Source organism: Heterodontus francisci, chromosome 37, assembly GCF_036365525.1.
Source record: "Heterodontus francisci isolate sHetFra1 chromosome 37, sHetFra1.hap1, whole genome shotgun sequence".
Classification (NCBI taxonomy): Eukaryota; Metazoa; Chordata; class Chondrichthyes; order Heterodontiformes; family Heterodontidae; genus Heterodontus; species Heterodontus francisci.
Window position 1 is genome coordinate 24,801,724 of NC_090407.1, and position 25,422 is coordinate 24,827,145.

Below are 25,422 nucleotides of genomic sequence, written 5' to 3' on the forward strand. Positions count from 1 at the left end.
GCCTTGTGCTATTTATTATTAGTGTTGCCGTGGTAACGGCGCTTGTTTGAGCTCATACTTGTCGAGTCCGGCGCTCCTCCGCGGCTCAAACTCCACCTCTTCACGATGCTGAAGGTCACGACGGAGGCCTAAATCTTTCGCCTGCAAAAATGTCGGTGCGACGGTTCCTGGCCCGCGGCCTGAAGCTCGGCCGCTCGGCTTTGCGCCTCTTCACCCCCGCGGCCAGAAACAGGGGAAGCGCGGCGTTTGTGCGGTCCTGGGCCCAGCAACCGCTCTGGGCTGAGCTACCTGCCCGTTACCGCTACTTCCGCCTGTCTGTGGGTGGCCTGGCGGCCCAGCTGCGGCGCCGGGCGCTCCGCGGGCCCGGCGGGGCTTTGCTGGCCTTCGGCCTAGGCCTGGGCTTCATCGAGCAGCAGGTGGAAGAGGTGAGGCGGAGCACTGCCGCCTGCCAGGAGATCCAGGTAAAAATATACAAAGAACAACACAGGAACAGGCCATTCAGCCCTCCAAGCCTGCGCCAATCTTGATGCCTGCCGAAACTAACACCTTCTGCACTTCCGGGGCCCCATGTCCCTCTATTCCCTTCCTATTCGTGTATTTGTCAAGATGTCTCTTAAACGTCGCTATCGTATCTGCTTCCACCACCTCCCCCGGCAGCAAGTTCCAGGCACTCACCACCCTCTGTGTAAAAAAAACTTGCCTTGCACATCCCCTCTAAACTTTGCCCCTCGCACCTTAAACCTATGTCCCCTAGTAACTGACTCTTCCACCCTGGGGAAGAGCTTCTGACTATCCACTCTGTCCATGCCGCTCATAACTTTGTAAACCTCTATCATGTCGCCCCTCCACCTCCGTCGTTCCAGTGAAAACAATCCGAGTTTTTCCAACCTCTCCTCATAGCTAATGCCCTCCAGACCAGGCAACATCCTGGTAAACCTCCTCTGTACCCACTCCAAAGCCTCCACGTCCTTCTGGTAGTGTGGCGACCAGAATTGCACGCAATATTCTCAGTGTGGCCTAACTAAGGTTCTGTACATTTGCAACATGATTTGCCAATTTTTATACTCTATGCCCCGACCGATGAAGGCAAGCATGCCGTATGCCTTCTTGACTACCTTATCCACCTGCGTTGCCACTTTCAGTGACCTGTGGACCTCTACGCCCAGATCTCTCTGCCTGTCAATACTCCTAAGGGTTCTGCCACCTCCCACCTGCATTAGACCTTCCAAAATGCATTACCTCACATTTGTCCGGATTAAACTCCATCTGCCATATTTCCGCCCGAGTCTCCAACCGATCTATATCCTGCTGTATCCTCTGACAATCCTCATCATTATCCGCAACTCCACCTACCTTTGTGTCGTCCGCAAACTTACTAATCAGACCAGCTACATTTTCCTCCAAATCATTTATATATACTACAAACAGCAAAGGTCCCAGCACTGATCCCTGCGGAACACCAGTAGTCACATCCCTCCATTCAGAAAAACACCCATCCACTGATACCCTCTGTCTTCTATGATGTTGGTTCAGGCAACATCTGAATACACAGGTTACGTTCCTGGGGTGTATTTTCATGTTGCTGCTCCGGCGTAAAACTGGCGTTGCCTCCCGGCCGCCTGATTCTCATTTGGGGATGAGTTCAATGTTAACCAGCGGTTTCTATAATGGTCATCCAATCCACAATTCAATTTTAGGCCCAAACAGCAAGTTAATAATCCATCCTTCTTGTCTGAACTCTTGACTCCTGTCCACTGGCAATGGGCTGAAAAGTTTTAACTGATTAAACTCGCTGTGAATTTTGAAGTCAACAAATCTTGACTCTGCCAACTTGCATTTTAAGCTCTGATTTGATCACTCGAGTAAAGTATTGGAGGACTGTAGATGCCTGTGCAACCATATCCCAATGTGAATCAATTAATGGCCTGGTAAACGAATGGTGTTTGCCACTAACGTGATGCTGCCATCAAGATGAAAAGACATTCTGCCTATCACACAAATGAGTAATGTGATATATGAATTTCAATACTAGTGTGATGCTAGGTATATAGGCCGTACCTGCCAAAGACTGGCGATCGTATCAAACAACATGCCCCTTCCGCTGTTCGCAGCGGGCAAGGTACAGGCCGTACCCAACCAGCCCATGCTTGCAAAACTCAAAACACAGTGTCCGACATTAGATTAACAATTCACTTAGACTGGAATGGACAAGTCCTAAGTTTTTCTGGTGTGTTTAGTAACTCTATTATGTAAGTACCCCAATTTCATACCTTCCATATATTCCAAGGCTGAGTCTCTTGGTGAGGTACCAGTATAGCACAGCTTGTGGAGGAGCTGGGAAATCTGGACTGCAGCTTTCGGATTTCCATGTTTATTGTACATGCATGGTTGCCGGACATGCTCTTTAATAATATTTTTACAGCAAATTTGGGCTACTGTTTTCAGGGAATATTAGGAATTTTCCTGAATTTAATATCAAATCTGACCAGTCACTATTTAGGATGGACCATTGTGAATGTGAATTGATACCTCAGCAGAGTATGTATCTTTTGGGGGAGTAGGGAGCTGGGACAAACTAAAACTTCACTGAGCAACAAAGTGCATTAATAGTAAAGGTTCTACCACATTGATTTGATTTGCTTGATGTGATTCACTTCCTGCCCCGAAGTAGTTTCTAAGCACAGCCTGGAGAACATGCCCTATTGACTAGATTAGATTATGATTAGATTAGAGATACAGCACTGAAACAGGCCCTTCGGCCCACCGAGTCTGTGCCGAACATCAACCACCCATTTATACTAATCCTACACTAATCCCATATTCCTACCAAACATCCCCACCTGTCCCTATATTTCCCTACCACCTACCTATACTAGTGACAATTTATAATGGCCAATTTACCTATCAACCTGCAAGTCTTTTGGCTTGTGGGAGGAAACCGGAGCACCCGGAGAAAACCCACGCAGACACAGGGAGAACTTGCAAACTCCACACAGGCAGTACCCGGAAACGAACCCGGGTCCCTAGAGCTATGAGGCTGCGGTGCTAACCACTGCGCCACTGTGCCGCCCAGTGGTCAAGAACTTGATAGATTAGTAAGAGTGCTGATGGCAGAGCTGAATTTTTAGCAGTTCCACTCAAAGCTGATGAAGGTTTGCAGTTCATTCAAAACTAACTGCACTTGATAAAAGTTCCAATTTCCATAAATGTGTACCCGTTGGTATACTTTGGTTCATTACAGAATGACCTTGTGCTATTTCTCACCTCACTTCCATCTTAATAAGTTTAATTGTTCTATTTTTTCCATCTGCCAGACACTTATTAAAAGGAAGAAAATTAAATATGAAAACTCCGTACCTTTGCGTACCCGTGGATATCGGTTTGAAGATTACAAGATTGGACACCACATTGGAAAGGGGTGTAATGCAGCTGTGTACAAGGCGTTTATCTCTGGAATAGCCAGCCCAAAGGAAAGCAATACCATCACAATGAAGGAGAAGCTCCAAGAGGGTAACAGGGAGGGAAACACTACAGCCACGGTACAGGATGTCTCCAGTGGGGATCCTGAACTAAGAAAGAGCATAGCGATTACACAGGAAAAATCGAGTTTGAGTTTTGTGATCTTGAAGAGAGAAACATCAACTGACCCTCAGAGTGCGTCCGAGGGAGACTCCTGCTACCCTCTGAGTGCATCTGAGGGAGACTTCTGCTACCCGCTGGCTCTAAAAATGCTTTGGAATATAAAAGTAAGTGAAACACAAAAATGTACAGTGAAAGTTAGTTGCATCAGCCCAAAAAGAAGATGACCATATACTGCGGTATGTGGCATAAGACAGCTTGAATCCAGATCTTGTGCATATAATGAACTCTCATTTTAAAATACTTCATCCTCCACCTTGTTGTAAAAAGAGTTATTTTTCATGTAATATTTTTCCTTTAAAAATACAATTGCTTGATTAACAATGTAATTAGTAGCCCTAACAATAACTAACGTCAGGATGGAAACAAAGCAAAATTATATATCAAAAATATTTGTAGTGGATGGATAATGTCCCTAGTTACATACTGTCTAATTGTACACAGTACATCGAAACAAATCTATCCACTAGAATAAGCTTCGTCTGGCGTCCAGCCTGTGGGGGATTTAAAAGTCACTGCTCTGGTTACAACACTTACCAATTCATAACGAGGTGATTGTCGAGGAATATTCAACTCTTTGCAGGCGAATAGGTGGTTATGAAGATACATTTTAATATTTTTCTATCATGTTCAAACCACTCCATGCCCTAATCCTTGAAGATCTGCCATTTCAATTTCCTCTCACATCAAAATATTGTTTGGCATGGGAGGAGCGCTGGAGATCAATTTGGGAATTAGCCTTGGATCTGCCTGAATCTTGATCCAGAGGTGGCCCAGCCTGGAAAAGCTGATACTAGCTCTTTTCTGTGCTCCCACCTGACATCAGAGCCAAACAATTTGACATTTCTGTGCTTTTTGATGGGTTTGACTGGACCACGTTACTTAACGTGCAAAATAGTTGTTGATGCAATTCTTCCCTTGGGTAAAATGACAGGAACTTGAGAAAATAGGGGTGAATTGATGGGAACTTTATTGTTAATATTTTATAGATTCCTGAGATAGATATCTTGTTTTCACTGTCGTCCTCTCCCATTTTAAACGTGGTAATTTTGAATGTAAAGTGAAAAATGAAAATACTTAAGGTGAAAAACATTTTAAAGCAAGCACAAGTGTTTTGCACATTAAGCCATACAGGATTCAATGTCTTAGTGCTTGAACTTCTTATTGTAGGCGGGGTCCTCCAGTGATGCAATCCTGAGAGCAATGGGCAAGGAGCTGGTTCCAACCATCCCCAATGCTTTTACTGGAGAGTTTGGCAGAACCAAAGGGTTAGTTACATGTGTGCTGCAGCTTTGTTAGCAACTTTTTGCCTCATCAGTATGAATGTTATAAGATAAGTGATCACAGATATCGTACAATCGATTAAATACATTTGCTTGTGGGTGGATTTTTCTTTTGTTTTGCTTAAAATTCTTGTCTGTGCAGTCCAGTCATTATGTATTGTTTCCGAGCCCAGAAGGCATCGAGATAACAGACATAACTGTATCAAGCTGAAAGAAAAAGCGAATGCAAACGTGAGGAAATGTAGAAATCCAGCCAATGGGAGAATTATAAATAGCAACAATGGGATACAAAAAAGTAATCGGAACTGCAAAAGAGGTGTATGAAAGATAAATACTTGCAAGGGATCTTATTGCCAACAGCAAACGTTTCAATAAATATAGTGAGAAAGTATGGTAAAAGGGAATGTGGGCCCATTAAAGACAGATGGAGGAGAGACTTAATGGATAACTATTAAATACATGTTAAATGAGTGCTTAGTATCTGCTTTTACAGTGGAGGAAGAGGACAAAAATGTGTGGTAAAGGGAATATGAAAATAAGCAGAGGGGAGGAACCTGGTGGGTTTAATATAAATAAAATAATTGCAATGTAGAAAATAATGGAACTTAAGATGGACAGATCTCCAGGATCTGATGGTTTCCACCCAAGGTATTAACAGAAATAGGTGAGGAAACTGCACACCTGTCAATTTAACATCAGTGGTGGGGAAGTTACTGTTTATATCATCAGAGACAGAAGTGACTGAGCAGTTGGACAAGTATCAACTGACTGAAGAGTGTCATATAATCATTAAATAGATCAACACAGAAGGAGGCCATTCAGATCATCAAGTCTGCGCCAGCTCTTTCGGAGAGCAATCCAGTTATTCCCACTCCCCCACTCATTCCCAATTTAGGTGTCCATGTACACACATCACTAAAAGCTAGTGCAGAGGTGCAAAAAGTAGTCAAGAAGAATAATGGAATATTGGTCTTTGTCTCAAGGCACTTGAAATTCAAAAGTGAGGAAGTGATGCTTAAGTTGTACAGAGCCTTGATCAGACCCAATATAGTGTACTGTGTTCAGTTTTGGGCACCGAACTTCAGGCTTGATATTTTGACTTTGGAAGGGTTACAATGCAGATTCACAAGAATGATACCGGGGCCTAACAAGTTAAAGTATGAGGACAGGTTACATAAACTTAGTTTGTATTCCCTTGAGTTTAGAAGGTTGAGAGATGATTTAAAACAGGCCTTTAAAATGACAATGGAATTTGATAGGGTAGATACAAGGAAACTGTTCTCTCTGGTGATGGAGTCCAGAATAAGGGGTATAATCTTAAAATTAGAGCCAGGCCATTTAGGAGTGAAATCAGGAAGCACCTTTTACACACAAAGGATGATAGATCATATCATACAGCACAGAAGGAAGCCATTCAGCCCATTGTGCCTGTGCTTTGAATGGGCTATCAAATTCGTCCCATTCCTTTGCCCTTTCCCCATAGTCCTGCAAAATTTCTCCAAGTAATTATCCCAATTCTCTTTTGAAAGTTACTATTGGATCTTCCTCCACCACCCTTTCAGGCAGTACATTCCAGATCATCGTAACAAGGGTGGTGGAAATCTGGAACACTGTTCCAAAAAAGGCTCTAATGCTGGGTCAGTTGAAATTTTCAAGACTGAGATATGGATTTGTGTTGAGCAAGAGTCTCAAGGTATAGGGAACAAAGGCAGGTAAATGGGGACGAGGTACAGATCAACCATGCTCTGGTTAAATGGTGAAAGAGGCTCAAAGGGCAGAAATGCTATGCCTGTGTTTTCTATGACGTGAAAGAGTGGCTTCGGGTGACTTCCTCTTACCTCACAGTTACGGCCAAGATAGAAATTCTGCACTTGTGGCAGTGAATCTACTCCTTAATGTCGTGGCATAAGATGCTGCTCTACCAGTTTACTGCACTGCAGCTCCACCATCATATTGGAGTATAACAGCAATTTCAATTGAAATCATGTAATATTATTATCTTATGTGCTACATACAGGGACAAGGAGACACACATTACATGAATTTTCCTCCTGAATTGTCCTTTACTTCATAATTTCTTCTATTATTTTGGTCAGACCCTACAGTCATAACAGAAAGAAGATGAAACCACATCCAAACATCATCCAGATTGTCCGAGCTTTCATAGACAATGTTCCTCTCTTGCCTGGAGCTTGGATAGAGTACCCTGATGTACTGCCAACCAGATTGAATCCTAGTGGGTTTGGATACAACCGCACCCTCTTTCTGGTGATGAAAAAGTAAGCAGTTTGGACCCTGCAAGGTGTGTGTATTTGGGGGCCCCCAGCTGAAGAATTATCTCCGGTCCATCATGTGATGTACTTGAGTTTGTAAGGGAAAGAAACCTGAAAGCAGCCATGGTAAAACACACAATGTAGGTCTCTGTGTGGGATGTAAGGAATTGATTAAGTGCTAGATATTGGACATCGATTCTATATAGCCGATTTAGTTAGGCTAGCCCATGATTCAGCGATCCCGGAATGATATTGGTTAAGCAGTGTAGTTATTGGCAGGACTATCAAATTTTTCATTTAAGATCAGTGTACAGTTGCTGGAAGGGGTTCAGAATTGTTTTTAATGTTTATCTGCATTCCCTTTTTGCTAAAAATGGTACAGAATGGAAAGCTTGTGAACCCTTGACTGGGAAATAACTATATATGTTACGGTATTGGTTGCAGTAGTAAACCCAGCTTGGTTTGAGGATTCAGATTATTTGAACCTGTGTATGTATTAGTGCTGTGGTGCCACAATATAGCCTTTGGGGGACACTTGCAAACCACACACCTTTGAGCTGGTCTGCAACGAATGTCCTTATATTGCTGCGGGATATTGCTAGAGTGAGGATTCACTGTTGTTCCAGCCTTGCTTGCTGTCCAGTGAGAGGGAGAGAGAGAGAGCACAGTAATGTTAGGGATTTCTGCAGTGTCCCCATAGACCTTATAAAATATAATTGTTGGTACTGTAGATTTTCCCCCTTCCTGTTGGGAAACACTCAGCCTCTACTTGGGAACAGCCTGGGTGACACATTGGAAATTCACAACTCACTCTGGTGAAGCATATTGCAACATTCTAGAGAATGACTTTTGAGCAAGACTTGCTGTAGATTGCAACCAAAACAAAAAGTTGATTAAACACTGATGACTCAGCTGTTTGTGGCAGATTAGGAGGGTCAAATATTCTGTCACTGGTCTGTGCTGCACTGAGTTCGCTGATCTCAATTGGGACCCTTGTGGCTCTGTGTTAGGGATCTGGTTCTTGATTGCTATCTACTGACCCTTGCTGGAACGCCTTTGGAGATTGAGTCAGAACAGGAAAGACTTTGGCTATGTTGTCCCTGTTGTGGAGTACTGTTGAGAACTCACACGAGACAGCTGTAGGTGAAGCAAACAATATTTATTCAGAGATACAAGTATGCATACAGGGGAGTACATCTCTCAGTGAGATCCAAGAAGGGACTCAAAGCTCCTTTGTTTAATCCATATACTTGTACATTAACTTCACGTGACATTCTCTGCGTCAGCTATTTTCACATATTCACATGGCCAGCTGCTTATTCCAACATATGCCTTCCTTTGTTCTGACATATCTAGCTGTTCCAAGGCCATCGGTCTGTGGTTCGATCGCTCAGTCCCTTCCTTTGTTCTTGTCCCTTGCCCCAGTCACGTCTCACTTTTTAATTATATCTTCACAGTTGAAGTTATACATTATTTGCAGTGTTAGCAGTTTTCTACTTTGGTGGCCTGCCTAGCAGTGTTAGTATTTTTTAGCATTCTTCTTGCTAATTATCCCATGATTCCCTACTTCAGTCACCACAGTAAAAAGCCTACTAATACTTGCTACCTGGACTCGTGCCTAAAGAATAATGGCTTGGGTGAGGCACCTTTGCATCTGTGGAGTTGTATTGCAACAAGAGTCAGCATCTTTAGGAGAGGAACAGAGAAAATTAGCATAAAAGGAATAGGGTGCAAAAAATTTTTTTAGACAACAGGCATTTTGACTATGTGAGACTGTATGATGCTTTTGGAAGAACTGCTGCTATTCAAGTAAAACATCTTTTTGGCAGGACAAAATGCAGAGCTGACATTTGTGTATTTTGTGCCTTAGCTATCCATGCACCCTGCGCCAGTACCTGCAGATTTGTAGCCCCACCGCAAAGTATGCTACCCTGATGATTCTTCAGTTACTGGAGGGAGTGGATCATCTGGTTCAACATAGCATTGCGCACAGAGACCTGAAGTCTGATAATATCCTGGTGGAGTTTGATTCAGGTGATTGTGCAAATTGAGTGGGAGCGGGAAGAGCCTATAAGCAATCATTAAAATTTAAATTTTTGAATGTTATATCAACTCTACAGGCACAAAACAATTTATTCAGTAAGAGATTCTGGGCATATCGTATCAGAACAAGGTAAGGGAGGATTTGTGCAGAATTCCAGTCTTGAGGCACAGGATTCTGTACAGGATAAAGCTCTGGCTCAGTATTTACACAATGTATAGTGTACTCAAATTTGTATATTATAAATTCTTTCGCCTTTTTTAAAATGCAGTGAGAAAGATAGAAGGATTTACAGTCAGTATTGCATGTAGGTCACTGATAGCTGCAATCATTCTCTGGCACCTCAAAAGATTGTTTCTCTGCTATTATTTTGTAGATCAGGTTTTTTTTTTATTTAACAGTTTTAATTCTACAGAAAATAAAATTAATTTTCAATTCATAGCACTCTTGCCTCAGTTGTTAGAATTGCTGATTCAAGACCCACTGATAAAGCTCAGTATAAATGTGAATCTTTTTTGTGCACTGTTTAGTTGGCTGCCCACGTTTGGTGATCACTGATTTTGGTTGCTGTCTGGCAGAGGAAACTCTGGGTTTACGGCTTCCCTTTACCAGTATGGATGTCGACAGGGGAGGAAATAGCTGCCTAATGGCTCCTGAGGCAAGTGCACTGAAAAAATGTGTAACATTTTTTGAAGCTGGTACTTGTGTTAATGTTTGTAGTGTGACATACTTGTCTGTAACTGCAATCAGAGCCACTTGTTTGTGGTAACTGAACAAGTCAAAATTTGTTGACTAGATAGTACACAAAGTCTAATCCCTACTCTTGTGCTTTCCAGATTTCAACAGCAGTCCCTGGACCCAATGTAACTATTGATTACAGCAAATCAGATGCCTGGTCAGTGGGTACCTTAGCCTATGAGATCCTGGGTCTTCCCAATCCATTTTATGGATGTGGAATGGATTACCTGGAGAGCAGGAACTACCAAGAGAATAAGCTGCCGCCTCTGCCAGGCTCCATTCACAGAGATGTGAAGCTGGGGGTGAAGCTTTTGTTGTGCAGAGATCCTAAAAGGGTGAGTACAGCAGCAATAGTTGAAACTGTTCGTTGACTTGAAATTAAGAGATCCTTTTGTAAGTGCCCTTGGTAGAAACCACCTTGTTTTTGTGAACATTACAAAATTGACAGGCAGGAAAAAACAAGCTGATTCATCAAGTCTGTCCCATGCCTTGACGGCCACAGCATAATTACCAGATATCTCCTCTCCGTTCTACTCTCCCCTCACCCTCCACAACCTCACAGTCATGTGCTCTCGAGAGAAAAAACCCAGAGCCAATAAGGAAAAATACTCTGAAAAATTCGTCTCCAACCCCCTGAGGTGATTGAAACCAGTCTGGGAAATCACAATCAAGAACAGGTCCAACTGCCTCTTGAAGGCATAGATAGAGTCAACATCACCACACCAGCTGGCAATGTATTCCAGAGGCTCTCTAATCTCTCGAAAAAGAACTGCCTGACATCCAGTCTGCCTTTGCATAGTTTTAACAAACATTTTAATGGCTTCCTCATACATATATAATCCCTATCTGATTCAGGATCTGCAACATATTCACCTTTATAACCTATTATTTGCATGGATGCTAAAGAGAACATGGTCATGAGGATTTTGTTGAATTTGAAATGAAGTTATATCGTCACTAACCGGTTTTCCCTGCATCAGTTCCAGTCACACACTTGGTTTGTTAGTATTCCCTTGTACCCTTTACAACCTGTTTCTTTTCTGTTTTGCAAATTTTTCCACCTCCTCTCATAAAGATGCTGACTTGCTGGGGTACAGGTTCAATGACTTGGTACCTGGCTAGTCATCATGTTTGAGCCCTGGGCAGTGAATGCCAGCAGGCTTATTCAAGTAAATAGTGTCACAGCCAACCCCAAACATGATCCTGTCCTCACCTAATGTCCATACAGCAAGGATCACTGGATAGGGAAAACGCAGCTGATCATGAGGCCAGTTGTAGTGCCCCCACTGCTACCCTGACTCAGGTAACTCTTTCAGCATAGACAGGCAAGTCATCTGCTGGTAGGGAGGAAGGAGTCTGGTGATTAAATCAAAATTAACCTATTTGGACCATTGGGATTTTGCTGTACTTGCCCAATGTTTCAACACATGTAGTTATGCAGATGCCTTCCAACCAGCAGTGCCTACTCAGCTGTCCATAGAAGTGAAGATGAGAATTTTGAAATAAAAGCAGTGAATGCTGGAAACATTCAGCAGGTCAGGCAGCATCTGTGGAGTGAAGAACATAGTTAGCATTTCAGGTCAATGACCTTTCATTATGACTCTCTGGGGCAGAGGGAACCCATGGAGTTTGTAAGGAAAGATGAATGGCTGGATCTTGTGCTGGAGGTGGGGCTCCTGGTGCTGGGCCAAAAAGGCAGAGGGATCCCCCGCCCTGCCGAGTGGTACTCTGGTCTTTTTTTTTGGAAATGTCTTAGGAGGCGGGATCCCTGTCCCTTTTAAAGATGGGGATCCCGCCTCCAAGAGCTGCTGCCCAATCACGGGACTGGCAGCTCGGCAGTATTGGCAGCACCACAAATTGCCCACGAAGGAGGGACACACCCTAAGCCCACAGGGAGGGCGCCTCGTTTTACAAGGCATCCTCCCTGCATGGCAAAGCCCCCCCCCACCCCAGTAAGATCCCAGCAGTGGTGGGAAGAGGCTCTTAATTTGCCCTTAATAGGCCACTTGAGTGCCTCTGGGCGGGAAGGCTGTCGTCTGCCTATTCCGCCTCTGGGAAGATTGCTGGGCAATATGGAGGCAACAGGCCCCTCCGTCCTGCCACCCGCACAATTCTCCGTGCCCCCCCACCCCCCCACACTGCTTCCGATCCCGCCTCGGGGTAGGGGGGGGGGGGCCATAAGATCCCAGCCGAAGTTATTGTCTCCTCCACACGTCATTCAAAGGCCTCCTAAAGACTTTACTCTACTGGCTGTTTTTCCCAGTTTTTAGCATTGGATCACTGAGGCTGTCTTTCCTCCCATCGCAGCTAAAAGTGTGGATTTTCATTATCTGTTGATCTGTATAACCTAGAAATTAAAATTTTTCTTCCTTTTCACAGCGCCTGTCAGCAAGAGTTGCTGCAAACATGCTGCATCTACATCTGTGGGGGGCGGAGCTCCTTGCCTCAGCTCAGATGAGCGTAGACAAGGTTTTTGACTGGCTTCGGTGCCAGACTCTGCTCACCTGCCTGCAGGTCACAATGAGTTGTGAATTATCTGTCGAGACCGAACTAAAGAGAAGCTTCTTGGCAAATCTCAGCTTTGAAGAACTGAAGCTGGGACTGGATCTACTGCTACATGGGAAGAGCAACCTCTAAATGCAACACGAGTTCACAGCAATAAATAAAACAGTGGGTTCTAAAACCAAATTTACTGAAATTAATTAATTATTAGCTATTAATTAAAGACCTAGGAATAAAACTTTGTACTCAGTTATGAGGTGAATACGAGCTGAAAAAGTATGTCTGGGACTTATCCTGTTCCAATAGTTAATGATAAGTGAATGCTATCTCTTACCCTATAGTACTTGACTGACATCATGGGGCAAGAACCATGGGGTGACACAGTGGCGCAATGGTTAGCACCGCAGCCTCACAGCTCCAGAGACCTGGGTTCAATTCTGGGTACTGCCTGTGCGGAGTTTGCAAGTTCTCCCTGTGACCGCGTGGGTTTTCCCTGGGTGTTCTGGTTTCCTTCCACCGCCAAAGACTTGCAGGTGATAGGTAAATTGGCCATTGTAAATTGCCCCTAGTGTAGGTAGGGAATATGGGATTACTGTAGGGTTAGTATAAATGGGTGGTTATTGGTCGGCACAGACTCGGTTGGCCGAAGGGCCTGTTTCTGTGCTGTATCTCTAAAACAAAAAAGAAATTATAGGCTTCTGTAGATCTGAAACAGCTGGGAAATAAATACATGAATGTGTGACTAACTGTGTTTACTGTAGACTGTCACTGACCCTGCCAATCTAAAATGGATGCTAGCTCACCAATGAATTGTGTTTCTTGCACAATTTGTACCTTGAAGTCGAGCTCTGGAACTCAGCACTTTTATTTAGCAAAAAAACCCAGATGAAAGTCCAAGGTCCACAGTGCACGGCATCATCAAGTTGTAAAGTGCATGAGAAGAATGAAGACAAATCATTAAGTAGTGGTAGGTGACACTGAGCCTAGGTTTTAAAAGCCTGTGTAGCTTGTAGGAGGAAAGGGAGACTGAGGGGGTACAAGAAATTCCAGTTTTGAGATTTTGGGGAGGGAAAAATAAGTTTGCAGACATAGGAAATATTAATCCTGTGGGCAGGAGCTGTTGGTCATGTGCAGGTTCCATTTAGGGAAGAAATCTAAAAACTAACTGGAACATTTTTCTGCATACCTTTCTTGTTTTTCCTGTATTGCAGCAGTTTCACAGCTAAATTAGTTGCTGAGCTAATTAACTAGCCGTTTACACTGATGCACAGGTATGTTTTCAGTTTGCATTTACACTGTAGTCCTGTTTAAAGTAATTTAAATAAAGTTAGTACTATCTGAAATTTGAACATTGATCTCATTTTCATTTCCCTTAGCCCTTTTGTTTTTGTTGCTGTTCTATAAATCATTGATATCCAGCACTGTGATCTCTCATATGATATAAATCATTGATATCCAGCACTGTGATCTCTCATATGATATAAATCATTGATATCCAGCACTGTGATCTCTCATATGATATAAATCATTGATATCCAGCACTGTGATCTCTCATATGATATAAATCATTGATATCCAGCACTGTGATCTCTCATATGATATAAATCATTGATATCCAGCACTGTGATCTCTCATATGATATAAATCATTGATATCCAGCACTGTGATCTCTCATATGATATAAATCATTGATATCCAGCACTGTGATCTCTCATATGATATAAATCATTGATATCCAGCACTGTGATCTCTCATGAGACATCAGCGATTTAAATTTTCAGATGTGAACTAAACTTCAAAAATGCTTATCAGGACTGATTCTTCTCAAAATTGGATTTTTTTTTTAACCACCTAAAACTCCAGCCATAAGATTTATTTGTAGAACATAACACACTTAATCACCCACCATCCACTCAGACTGAGACATAGCTCTACATGAAGTGCACAACAGAAAGAATTGTTTCTCCCCTGGCCTCATGCCTCACACCTCACACAAGGTTCATCCCACCTTACTTCATCTAACCCCATCAGCATAACTTTCCATTCCCTTCTCCCTCATGTACTTATCTAGCCTCCACTTAAATGCATCTATGTTACTCAGTACAAACACTCCATGTTATTTTTTTCCAAAGGGAACTAAACCCAATGAAAGATGACCTCTATCATTGACTGACATTTTAATTAAGTTTGTATGGGCTATTGGGAATTGTTACTTATTTGAACACAAACAGGCAAGTAAACATAAGCACGCTCTTCTTATCGAGGAGGGAATTAGATGGTTAGGTAGACAAATGCACTGCCCACTTAGCCATAAATGCCAGAACTGTCCCAGTTTCAATCTTGGTCTATGCTGAGTTAGTTGATGTGCTACAGTTGTCGTCAATGCCCCAGGACTGTGGAGGCAAAATCAGCCACGGTTTGCATTCCTGATCATTATCCAGTGACCCCAGCTTAAAAGTGCTCTTTTGGATGGCAGATGAGAACAGCATTGGGCTCGGGTACGATGCTCCCTGCAATGAAATATCTTGCTGATGCTCGCTGCCCAGGTTTACTCATGAAGAACAGCCACTTCACTGCAGTACCAGAGGGTGACCTGCAGGATGGGTCAGTACCTTCAGGGCAGGCTTTAAAAAAAACTTACAAACTGGGATTATTTGAGGGTCAGAGTCAATGTTAGCCAAAATGCAATGGTGCCATCTGTTACAGAACAGCCGATCAGATTCCAAAAATGAAGCTGTGGCCTCTGGACCAAGCTGTGGTTTAGTAAGGGATGCGATCTTTTGACAGCTGTGGAATAATCACTGTTGGTTGTTTCGATCACTGGCAGAGTTGTTTTGAATAAAGCTTTAAGCAAGTAAGTGTTTTTCGGGGAGGAAGGAGCAAAAAAGTTGTTCTATGAGTGCACTTGCGACGCTTTTGTCACAAAGATGTCACAAATACCCGAGGCCGGCTGTAGCATGGAGACGAAGACAAGGAAGCAGGCAATTCAGCCCAAGGCTGGTGGTCTGCAAATAGCTCGAGTGACATTAGCAGATGGATCAGGGTGGGTCACTTGTCCGTCACCCTCAGACTGGGAAATGGGAGAGAGTTTGATGGCTCCAAAGGAGAGAGAAAACTACTTGAAATAAACTCTGAGACCTGAGTAGACTTGCTGTAGCGACAAACCCGGAGAGTCACATCTGCCAAGGTTGTGTAATGTGGGCGGAGTTGCAGCTGGTAAATACAGTTCCATTAGCGCACAGTTCGTATTTACTTTTAAAACTACTAAGATATTTCCAAGTTTCTCAGCAAGAATGGAGCGGATTCTCCTGCGCTGTGTCCCTTCTGTACTGAAGCCGGGGTATCTGCACACTCTGTCCCGCCGGAGCTCTTCCTCGTCCCGTTTCAACGTGCCGCCGAGCGCCGCCGAGATAGCCCGCCCGGTCGGCGTTTGCTCCATGATGCGCCTCCCAGTGCAGGATTCCTCGCAGGGCCTGGATGCTGCTTTTGTTGGGGTACCTCTGGACATTGGAACCTCGAACCGGCCCGGTTCCAGGTAGGAAACACAAGCAAATTTAGGAATGAATTGACAAACGTACAGTTCAATCACTAAAATCTGTTAATTAAATAAAAATCTGAGCATATTAATTTAGTTTAGGATACTCCCAGTTGGGTTCCTATTTATTAATAACCCGCATATAAGCTTGTTCCTAATTTAGCATCAATTTAGGCACATTGTTGGGGTATTTTAATGTTTCATATAGACAGTTGACTGGCAGGTTTGGTGAAAGCCTGTGTGTATACAGCAACTTCAGGCGAAGAGCAGATGCGAGTTCAATTTTTTTCCAAAAATATACTTTATTCATAACATTTGTAAAAATACATTACAAAACAATTCATATTGGACATTTCATAAAGTGCAATAAAGATCAGTTTCTTTCAATACAGAACATGAGGTACAGTCATAGAGATGCCTCACTACACTTGCCATTTCAGGTTATATTTACAATGTACGTTTGCATTACATACCAAAAACATTCTCTGGTGCATGTAGCCTGAGGGGTTTTATATGGGTTCCAGCCCCCTGGTATACTATATCGGGAAGGCCTTCCCCATTGGGCCTTTGCAGCGGCTGCCCCAAGCTTTAGTGTGTCCCTCAGCACGTGGTCCTGGACCTTGGAATGTGCCAGTTTGCAACACTTGGTCTTTACACTGGCAGACCAGAGTATGTCTTTTACCGAGTTGATGATCCTTAAGTTGATGTTTATCTCCGTGCCAACTATGTCTTGGTGTTATTTTGAAAGTTCTGGTGATGAGGCATTCTGCCAAATGAGTTTGACAGTCTGCTCAGGGAACCATCCAACAGGATCCACCATCTCCTTTTCCCGCAGGACCTCGAGGATGTTACTTGCGAACCACTGCCTGATGGACTTGTGATGTAAGGTGTTTTTATGCACAAACCATTTCACAAGGGACAGATGGTAGAGCGTGGTCCCACTGAAAGGAGTGTTCTGCGTTACGTGGCCAGACCCATCCTTCGCAACACCGAGGACAAATAGAGCCTCAGCACATACTTGGTATTTGCATACCATACACACAGCTTGATGTAGTTGCAGACAGAATGAGGGCAACATTGGGTATGTTTTTCCCCTTTATCTAGAGGTTTGACCATTGTCTCCCTGTGGACATGGTCCATTTTGACTCTCTAGATAAAGCAGAAAATGGTTAATGTGACCGCCACTGCGCAGGAGTGGGGTAGGTACCAGACCTGCGTCATATACATCAACACCGAGAGCACCTCACACCTGATGACCAGATTTTATATGCCAATGGTGAGAGAGCATTGCTCCCACATGCCAATTTCTGTTTCACCATGGCTATACACTCCTTCCAGTTTTTGGCGCATGTCCCAGCCCCTCCAAACCATTTCCCAACACCTTCAGGTAGTCTGACCTGACAGTGAAGGGGATAAAGGATAGGTCTGCCCAGTTCCCAAAGAACATGGCCTTGCTCTTGCTGCAATTTGGCTTCCGAAGCCAGTTCAAACTGGTCGCAAATGCTCATCAGTCTGCGAACTGACAGCAGATCCAAGCAGAAGACGGCAGTGTCATCCATGTACTGGGAGGCTTTGACCTGAGTGCCTCTGCTGCCTGGGATTGTCACCCCTCTATGGCCGCATCCTTCCTGATGGACTTGGCAAAGGGTTCAATACAGCAAATGACCAAGACAGGGGAGAGAGGACAGCCCTGGCTGACTCCAGATTTGATGGGTAAACTTGCCGATTCGAACCCATTGGTTGAAACTGTGCTGCTGATGTTTGTGTACAGCAGTTGGATTCAGTTGCAGATTCCCTCCCCTCTGAGTTTAAATGTTAATATCCAAAAGGTGCTGTCTGAGCTGCTCCACTCCACTGTTAGCATTGCAAATGGCATCTCTATCTGTCTCACCTTCTACCTGCATTAAATGTCACGAAGTTGCTGTATTTGTGTGGTAGATATGAACTTAAATGCCTCAGAAAGGAAAGTTTTGTCATTTCACGCCTAAGTATCATTTTAATGGTGATAAATGTTAATTACTGCCAAACATCCTCTCTGGCACTGAAAATTAATTATGAGTGTGTAGTCTAATTTCTTCAGGTTTTAATTGTTGTTGGAGATTTAAAAAAAGTTTTAAAGTTCTTTTTGGCTTTTTCTTTCTGTTTCTTTTCTGTCTGTGTTAACCAATTTTTCTTTTCCTCTCTTTATTTCTGTACCTGATTTAACAATGAATTCACCCACTCTAATTTACATTTCCTTCTCTTACCTTGCACGACAGATTTCACAATCCTTCAATCTGCTTTGGTTAAGGAGATATTCTGTTCATTCAGGTCCCAGATGCCATGTTTCCTCGTTGTGCCGTTACCAGCTCACACACCTAACAAGTTGCCATGCAAAAAATTAAAAAACCTAAATGTGAAAGGCAAGTTTAACTAATGGCAGACATTTTTATATGTCCTGCTACAGCAAATTATGGACCAGTGTCTAACAATATTCAAAAGAAAACTGCCAATTGATAAAACAGTAAGTTACATATCCTGCCTACTTTTGACACAAAAGAGATGTCAATCAAACTCTAGATATGGTTCAGCAATCAGAAACTTCCTGTTCAGTGACTGAGGGCAACTAACTATGCTATACCTGACCTGGAAGTCTTTTGATGCTGACAATGGCTGCCTGGCAATAACATCCCTCAGCTTAAATAAAAAATTGGCAAAAGAAAATTCCAAGTTTTATATCATTTGATGGATACTGTTTAATGATGTCTTTATATTCAGAATAGGGGGGGGAAATCTTTCAATTTTGTTTTTACGTTTAGATTTGGACCGCGACATATTCGAGCAGAGTCGGCCATGGTCAGAGCCTACAATAGTGGCACCAGGGCAGCCCCTTTTGAATCTCTGATGGTAGCTGACATTGGTGATGTCAACGTGAATCTTTACAACCTGAAGGACAGCTGCAAGATGATCAGGGAATCTTTTAAGAAGATTGTGTCCATGGGCTGTATACCACTGACAATGGGTATGGATGTGTGTGCTGGCCTGACTCAGCAGCTCTTGCTGGGGAGTAGGAGAGAAAATTGAATAAAATTCAGAAACAGATGAAAGAGAATTTTAAATCTTTTTATGCTGTGTGGCAAAAGCACTAATTATGTCTGTCTGTTGTGGCCTAGGTGGTGATCACACGATAACATACCCCATATTGCAGACAATGGCAGAGAAGTAAGTCTCGTTCATGTTATTATTGAAATGCATGGAACTTTTTGGTAACAAATCCTGAATTCCACTTAAGGAGCTATACTCTTCACCCAAACTGTTTCGTATATGACCTGGAATGCTTGATGGGGCAGTGTGGAGGTATCTTTGCTTTGCATTCATAATTTGCCTGAAATTGTGCCATTTGATCACTTGAATGAGCTGGAGTGCACTGCAGGAAAACATGTTCTACATTTGTGCTGCTCTGCCAAGTCAGTAATGGAAAACAGTCACAAAATTTGATTTCAAACAAGGTTGAACATTTGAAAGCAGATTCTTACAGAAAATGGGAAGAGGCAGCTAAATTTTCAAAATGATTTTGCTCTTCAACATGTTCCCCTCTGCTCCTCTTCCGAATGTTGTAAACATCGGGGTTCATTTTGGTGGCTATTGGCCTTTTACTATTTTGTCTGTGGCCATGACTTATTATGAGCCTAGAAAGGCTATTGTAATGTGAGCAGCATCACAGTTGACCTGATCTTCACCCGACATCTACCTCATGCGTTTCCAGCAGGGGTTATTGGATATTGATCAAGAATAGAAACCTTGCCTTAATATCTGATTGTGGGGCACTGATGCCAATTGCATCACCACTGCTGCTTCCCAACTGAGATCAGGTAACTCAGCACAGTGCAGAGATTGAATTTGGGAATTTCCTGGAATGTTGGACTTAGCTACTCACGGACAGCCCAATGGCACAGTGGTTAGCACTGCAGCCTCACAGCTCCAGCGACCTGGGTTCGATTCTGGGTACTGCCTGTGTGGAGTTTGCAAGATCTCCCTGTGACTGCGTGGGTTTCTGCCAGGTGCTCCGGTTTCCTCCCACAGCCAAAGACTTGCAGGTTGATAGGTAAATTGGCCATTGGAAATTGTCCCTAGTATAGGTAGGTGGTAGGGAAATTGAGGGACAGTGGGGATGTGGTAGGAATATGGGATTAATGTAGCATTAGTATAAATGGGTGGTTGATGGCCGGCACAGACTCGGTGGGCTGAAGGGCCTGTTTCAGTGCTGTATCTCTAAATAAATAAATAAAAACTGTTGCAAAAACTGGTACAGAAGTTAAAGAAAATTCCTGGAAAGATAAAATAAAAAAAATAAAAAATGGGCATAGTAAGGACTAAAGTAACTGGTTAGGTGGTGGAGGAAGAGGAATTGGAAGGCTTGTAGAGTTACTCATGACCTGTTCTTGTGAAGTCTGAATTGTTGATTGTAAGTCCTGTCCCATCATAGCTTCCTGTTCTGTTTTTATCAGATATGGTCCAGTAGGTTTGGTTCACATCGATGCACATACTGACACGAGTGATACTGCCCTAGGGGAGAAGATATATCATGGAACGCCATTCAGGCGCTGTGTGGATGAGGGGCTGCTTGACTGTAAACGTGTGGTACAGATCGGGCTCCGGGGTTCAACTTATGAACCAGATGGTTATCTTTGGGGCAGAGAACAGGTAAGTTGCTTTTTTATTTTCTTTTCTCCCTCTTTATGTCCCTTGCATAGCTGAGGGGTTGGACAGGGTGAACTGTGAGCTGGACTTTGCTAATTCTGATTGTCCAACAACTATTCTCCCCTTTCTTTGTCTTCTGAAGTCACCTAAGCCTTTCTGCCCTACATTTCCACAGGTGCCAGTGGCTACTGTGCATTTGTAGGTTAACGCAGTGAGGGTTAGCAGGCTATTTGACAGGCATCACTGCTGAGTCTCATCCTGTATTCACCCAAAGTCACACAAACAAGGATCACTTGAAAGCATACCAGAGCAGCAACCCTGGCCAACTTTCTTCCTGATGTAGTGACACTTAGGCCAATTGTCGCACTCTGATTGCCACCTGGCTGAGATCAGCTAACTAAACGCAGACCAGCGTTTAAGACTCCCCCCATCTGTACAATGAGCAACTCACTGACAAGACAACTGGAAAATTGAAAAAGACTAATATTGATCTGTAACTACATCAACTTGCATTTATATAGCGCCTTTCATATAGTAAAATGACACATGGCACAGGAGCATTAGCAAACAAAATTAGACACCAGGCCACATAAGGACAGGTGACTAAAAGCTTGTTCAAAGTGGTGGCTTTTAAGAAGCATTTTAAAAAAGGAGAGAGGTGGAGAGGCTTAGGGAAGAAATTCCAGAGCTTAGGGTTTAGGCAACTGAAATCATCCCCATTGTGAATGGGAGCAGCTGAGGACGAACCTCCCTCCCTGTGCGAGAGCACATGATCTCTTCAATTCACCTAAACAACGTTCTTTCTAATGTTCTCCCCTAATCGATGGGGAATTCATGATGTCAGCAAACCATGAGCACAAACTCCCATCTTACCTCCATACTACAGGGTGACACAGCTTCACCTCAACACCCCAGTCCCCCAGTAAAGTCCAGCTGCATTTGTTTGAAAGGTAATCAATCTCTGCTATTAATTCCATGTATTTAAACCCATGGGTGGCTGAATCTCTCACTGCTGTGTATGAACACAAAGCCCCATGTGGTAGGACATTGCTAACTGTATTGAGAAGGTGGAGGGCTAAGGATCCCTGTTTCTATTATAGACATTTGTCATTCTTGCATTGCAACACTCAGTAGACAGATTACTTTTGTGATTCTTTTAAGAATCTATAGGCAGCTGCAATTTAGCTGTGATGCTAAAGTCTATCTTCAACTTAAAACCAATGGGAATGCATCATTGATCCAGTAAGATGAGTAAATGGGAGTGTGAGATATGGTGAGAAAGTGGGTTTGAGATGCATCCTTGAATCAACCTGATTGAGCCTCTTCTTTTCCTATCTTATGTTCTGGAAGCTGGATCTTTGATTGCTGTAATACTTGTAGTCAGTTCATTTAAACCCATGACCTGTAATTACTTGAGTAAAGCAATTGTTTCAAAGTCAAGTAGCTCAGATTTCAGTCCTTTCATCACTGATGCTTCTCATCCTGAATGTTTATTATCTCCAGGGTTTTCGAATTGTTAGTGGACAGGATTGTTGGCTACGTTCCCTTGCTCCACTTATGAAGGAGGTGAGGCAGCAGATGGGAGATGGCCCTGTGTACATCAGTTTTGATATCGATGGCCTGGACCCAGCCTTTGCTCCTGGTACTGGAACCCCTGAAATCGCAGGTCTTCAACCCAGTCAGGTAATTGAGCACAATATAGAGTATCTCACACTTCGTTTGTCAGCTGTACTTCTATAGTATCTGTCAAGCTTCACAGCAGAGAAGCAGTGATACTGGCCTTTAGCATTTGATCAAGGCATTTGTGAGTTCTACAGTCAAAGGGTGTTCCTGATTCAAAGTTTTTGTGCATCCTCTCCATCATGTAATGGGTGACCAACACTGCTCGCACCCTTGTGGACCCAACCATGATGCAGCGTCTTATGGCTGCTGTTGCAGCTTCAATTTCAACACAAGCAGCAACCCAGTGTCTGAATGCTGCAGTGGAAGCTCAGATTGCTGTAATGCAAGTCTAGCTTGCGACCATAGAAGCTCAGACGGCTGCCTTCATGGCTGTGGATTACAGTATGCAAAGGGACTTGCAGGGTGTCATAGCAGTCCAGTAATCTGTCCTCTAACACATTTCTAGGATTGCTGAGTGTCACCCCAGAGAAGTGGCAGTAGCTCCATAGAACACAAACCTGCTGTCCTCTCAGGAAGACAGCATTTCTTCCCCAATCCCGACCACTCTGCCAGTGCCCATCATCCAGCTAGCCCAGATTGCTGCAGTTGATATCAAGATGGTGCAGTTTGCAGCTGGCCCTTCTAGGCCCAAAGCTGTTTCCAAGTCCACCTGCAGTCTCCTCCACTGAAAATCAGCAGCCTTCCACCAGCCATACTGCAGCCACTGGAGTTGCATTGCATAGGAGCACTAGGACAGGTAAAAGCACAAGGAAGACAGGCACTAAGGGAATGCACAAGGGTGATCAGTTGACTTTTATATGGAATATGGCATAGTTTTAACATATAAATTTAGGTTGGAATTTTTATTTTGTGGTGGCTTTTATTTGTTGCATTGTAGCCAAAGGAATGCAGGACCTGCCCCACATAGGACATAGGAACACCACTCCCTTGCAACTTGAAACAACTATAGAAAGCATCAAACTCTGTTGAATCGCAGCAACAAGAAAAATAAATCATCCAGCAACTAACCTTCAAGTAATTGATGATCCCATTAAATAGTGTTGCTGGGGGCAGTCCTTCCTATCCTGAACATGTGTTCAGCTATGTGAGGTTAAGAGAGGGCATTGGCTGGAGGGTTGAGCTCTAAAATGGCACCGCTGAGATCAAATCAGCATTGCATACTGATTGACCTCATGATCTGCCTCTTCTGCATACTTCCAGCATATATTCACTTCATGCATGCACGCTAATGCTTGAATCAATATGGCATATGGCACAATTTGCACAAGTGTATGCGTGCACTGCATGCCATTTTGGAGCTCTAAGGGCATACGAAGTGCCCAAAAAACGGACACTAATTTCTCACCCCTTGCACCTGCATCTGACTAGGTAAGTACTACCACTAACATTGAGCCAAGTATCCAATTGTCTGATGCTTAAATTATGGGAAATATTTGAGGAAATAGACTTCAGTAAGTGTATAGTTATATTAGAAAAGCAAATTTTTGGCAGTTCAAATTTCCTTAAGAAATCATTCAATATAACAAGGAATTAAAAAGCTGCTGTTTGTGTGTTCACAGGCTTTGGAAATCATCCGGGGTTGTCAGGGGATGAAAATAATCGGCTGTGACTTGGTTGAGGTTTCACCGCCGTACGATACTTCTGGTAAGAAAACAATGAAACTAAAATGTTGCGTTATTATAACTGTGGGTTTCTATCAACTGCACAACTGCAACAAGCAGGTAGGTCACAATGACAGCATGAATGAGTTGGTAATACAGTCACCACTGAATCAGAACATTGTAGTCTCGAGCCCCACTCCAGGACTTGAGCACATTGTCTAGGCTGGCACTGCATTGCAAGACAGAGGGAGTGCAGCTTTGTTGGAGGAGCTGCCCTTTAAGCGAGGACTAGCTGCTGGTTTGGGTGAATATATAAATTTGGGAAATCCTACCCACAGCTTTTCTGTGAATTAAAGGTAATAGGTGGAAAATTGCAGGTGTCATGCCCTGAACATCCTGTTGCATGTGGCATACTGGCAAGGCTTTCCCAATAGTTTCCCAGTTAGTACTACCTCGCATATGCAGCTGTGGGTATTAAGTATTAACACTTTTGTCCCACCATCACCAGTTATTATGTTGATAAATAGTTAACACTCAGTAATATTGCATAAAAGGGAAGTCTGAGGAGAAAAGGATCAATATCAATTTATTTCAACAAGTTCACAAGTCTGTTTCTTTCAGGTAACACAGCTCTGACAGCTGCCAATCTGCTCTTCGAGATGTTGTGTGTTCTACCAAACGTTAAGTATTACTGAGCTTTGTATGCTGTTTGGGTCACACTGCTAGTATAACCTTACATTGATTATTACTCATTATAATCAAATCTATTTGATAACTGCATTGTTTGACTGACTGCATTCCCACACAGCTGCAGAGGTTATAAAAATGGCTTAATCTGTATTATGAACTCAAACTTTATGCAACTTGTAATGTGCAGCATTTCACATGAAAAAGCCTGTTGTAACTGGGTATGCTGTATGTGAAAAATTGCAGAAACATCTGTTTGTTGTAAGTTTTCCTGATTAAAAAGTAGTTAAGAAGGTTGCATTATATTCATATTACAAACTCCCACCTTAAGCAGCCTATTAAACAGCTGTTCCTTGGCACTGATTGGCAGTGTAGATCTCAAAATATTTCTCAACTTACTCTTTATTCACTATATCGTTTGTAGCTATATCAACTTCTGATTTTCATAACATACTCATAAACAGCAAGGATTTAAGGCAGGAAAGTGGAACAACTGGAATTTTACTGTCATAAGTTTGTGAACAGTGACACTGCAAATTGCAGATTAACATTTTCAGTTCTCATAGTATCTTATGTGATTTGTAAACAAATCACTTATTAAAAGTCAGCATTCATCTAGTTCGTAAACTCATCCAGCTCAGTTAATAAATGCACCACCTGGTGTGAAACCATAAAAAGGACCCGGGCATGATCACTGGCCTGCACTTCGATAGCTGTTTAAGATAGTAATAAAGGCTACAATTTTACTCAGTGCCTCTTG

At 43.1% G+C, this 25,422-nt stretch overlaps 2 protein-coding genes across 3 annotated transcripts; both read left to right on the plus strand.

The window, feature by feature from the left end:
• Positions 1-29: 29 nt before the first annotated feature.
• Positions 30-13,819, plus strand: pink1 (PTEN induced kinase 1). 2 transcript variants are annotated; one of them, XM_068017339.1, is made up of 8 exons: positions 31-461; positions 3,315-3,746; positions 4,810-4,907; positions 7,019-7,201; positions 9,066-9,229; positions 9,767-9,894; positions 10,073-10,309; positions 12,354-13,819. In XM_068017339.1, the coding sequence occupies exons 1-8, from the start codon at positions 150-152 to the stop codon at positions 12,609-12,611; spliced, it is 1,812 nt and encodes a 603-aa protein (XP_067873440.1). In that variant the 5' UTR covers positions 31-149; the 3' UTR covers positions 12,612-13,819. The 2 variants fall into 2 exon arrangements, with proteins under 2 accessions (XP_067873441.1, XP_067873440.1); XM_068017340.1 differs by lacking the exon at positions 7,019-7,201 and having other exon boundaries at positions 30-461.
• Positions 13,820-15,587: 1,768 nt separating this feature from the next.
• On the plus strand, positions 15,588-24,955 carry agmat (agmatinase (putative)). Its single transcript, XM_068017341.1, has 7 exons — positions 15,588-16,011; positions 18,810-19,012; positions 19,164-19,212; positions 20,499-20,694; positions 22,195-22,374; positions 23,934-24,018; positions 24,597-24,955. The coding sequence occupies exons 1-7, from the start codon at positions 15,770-15,772 to the stop codon at positions 24,668-24,670; spliced, it is 1,029 nt and encodes a 342-aa protein (XP_067873442.1). The 5' UTR covers positions 15,588-15,769; the 3' UTR covers positions 24,671-24,955.
• The last annotated feature ends 467 nt before the right edge of the window (positions 24,956-25,422 follow it).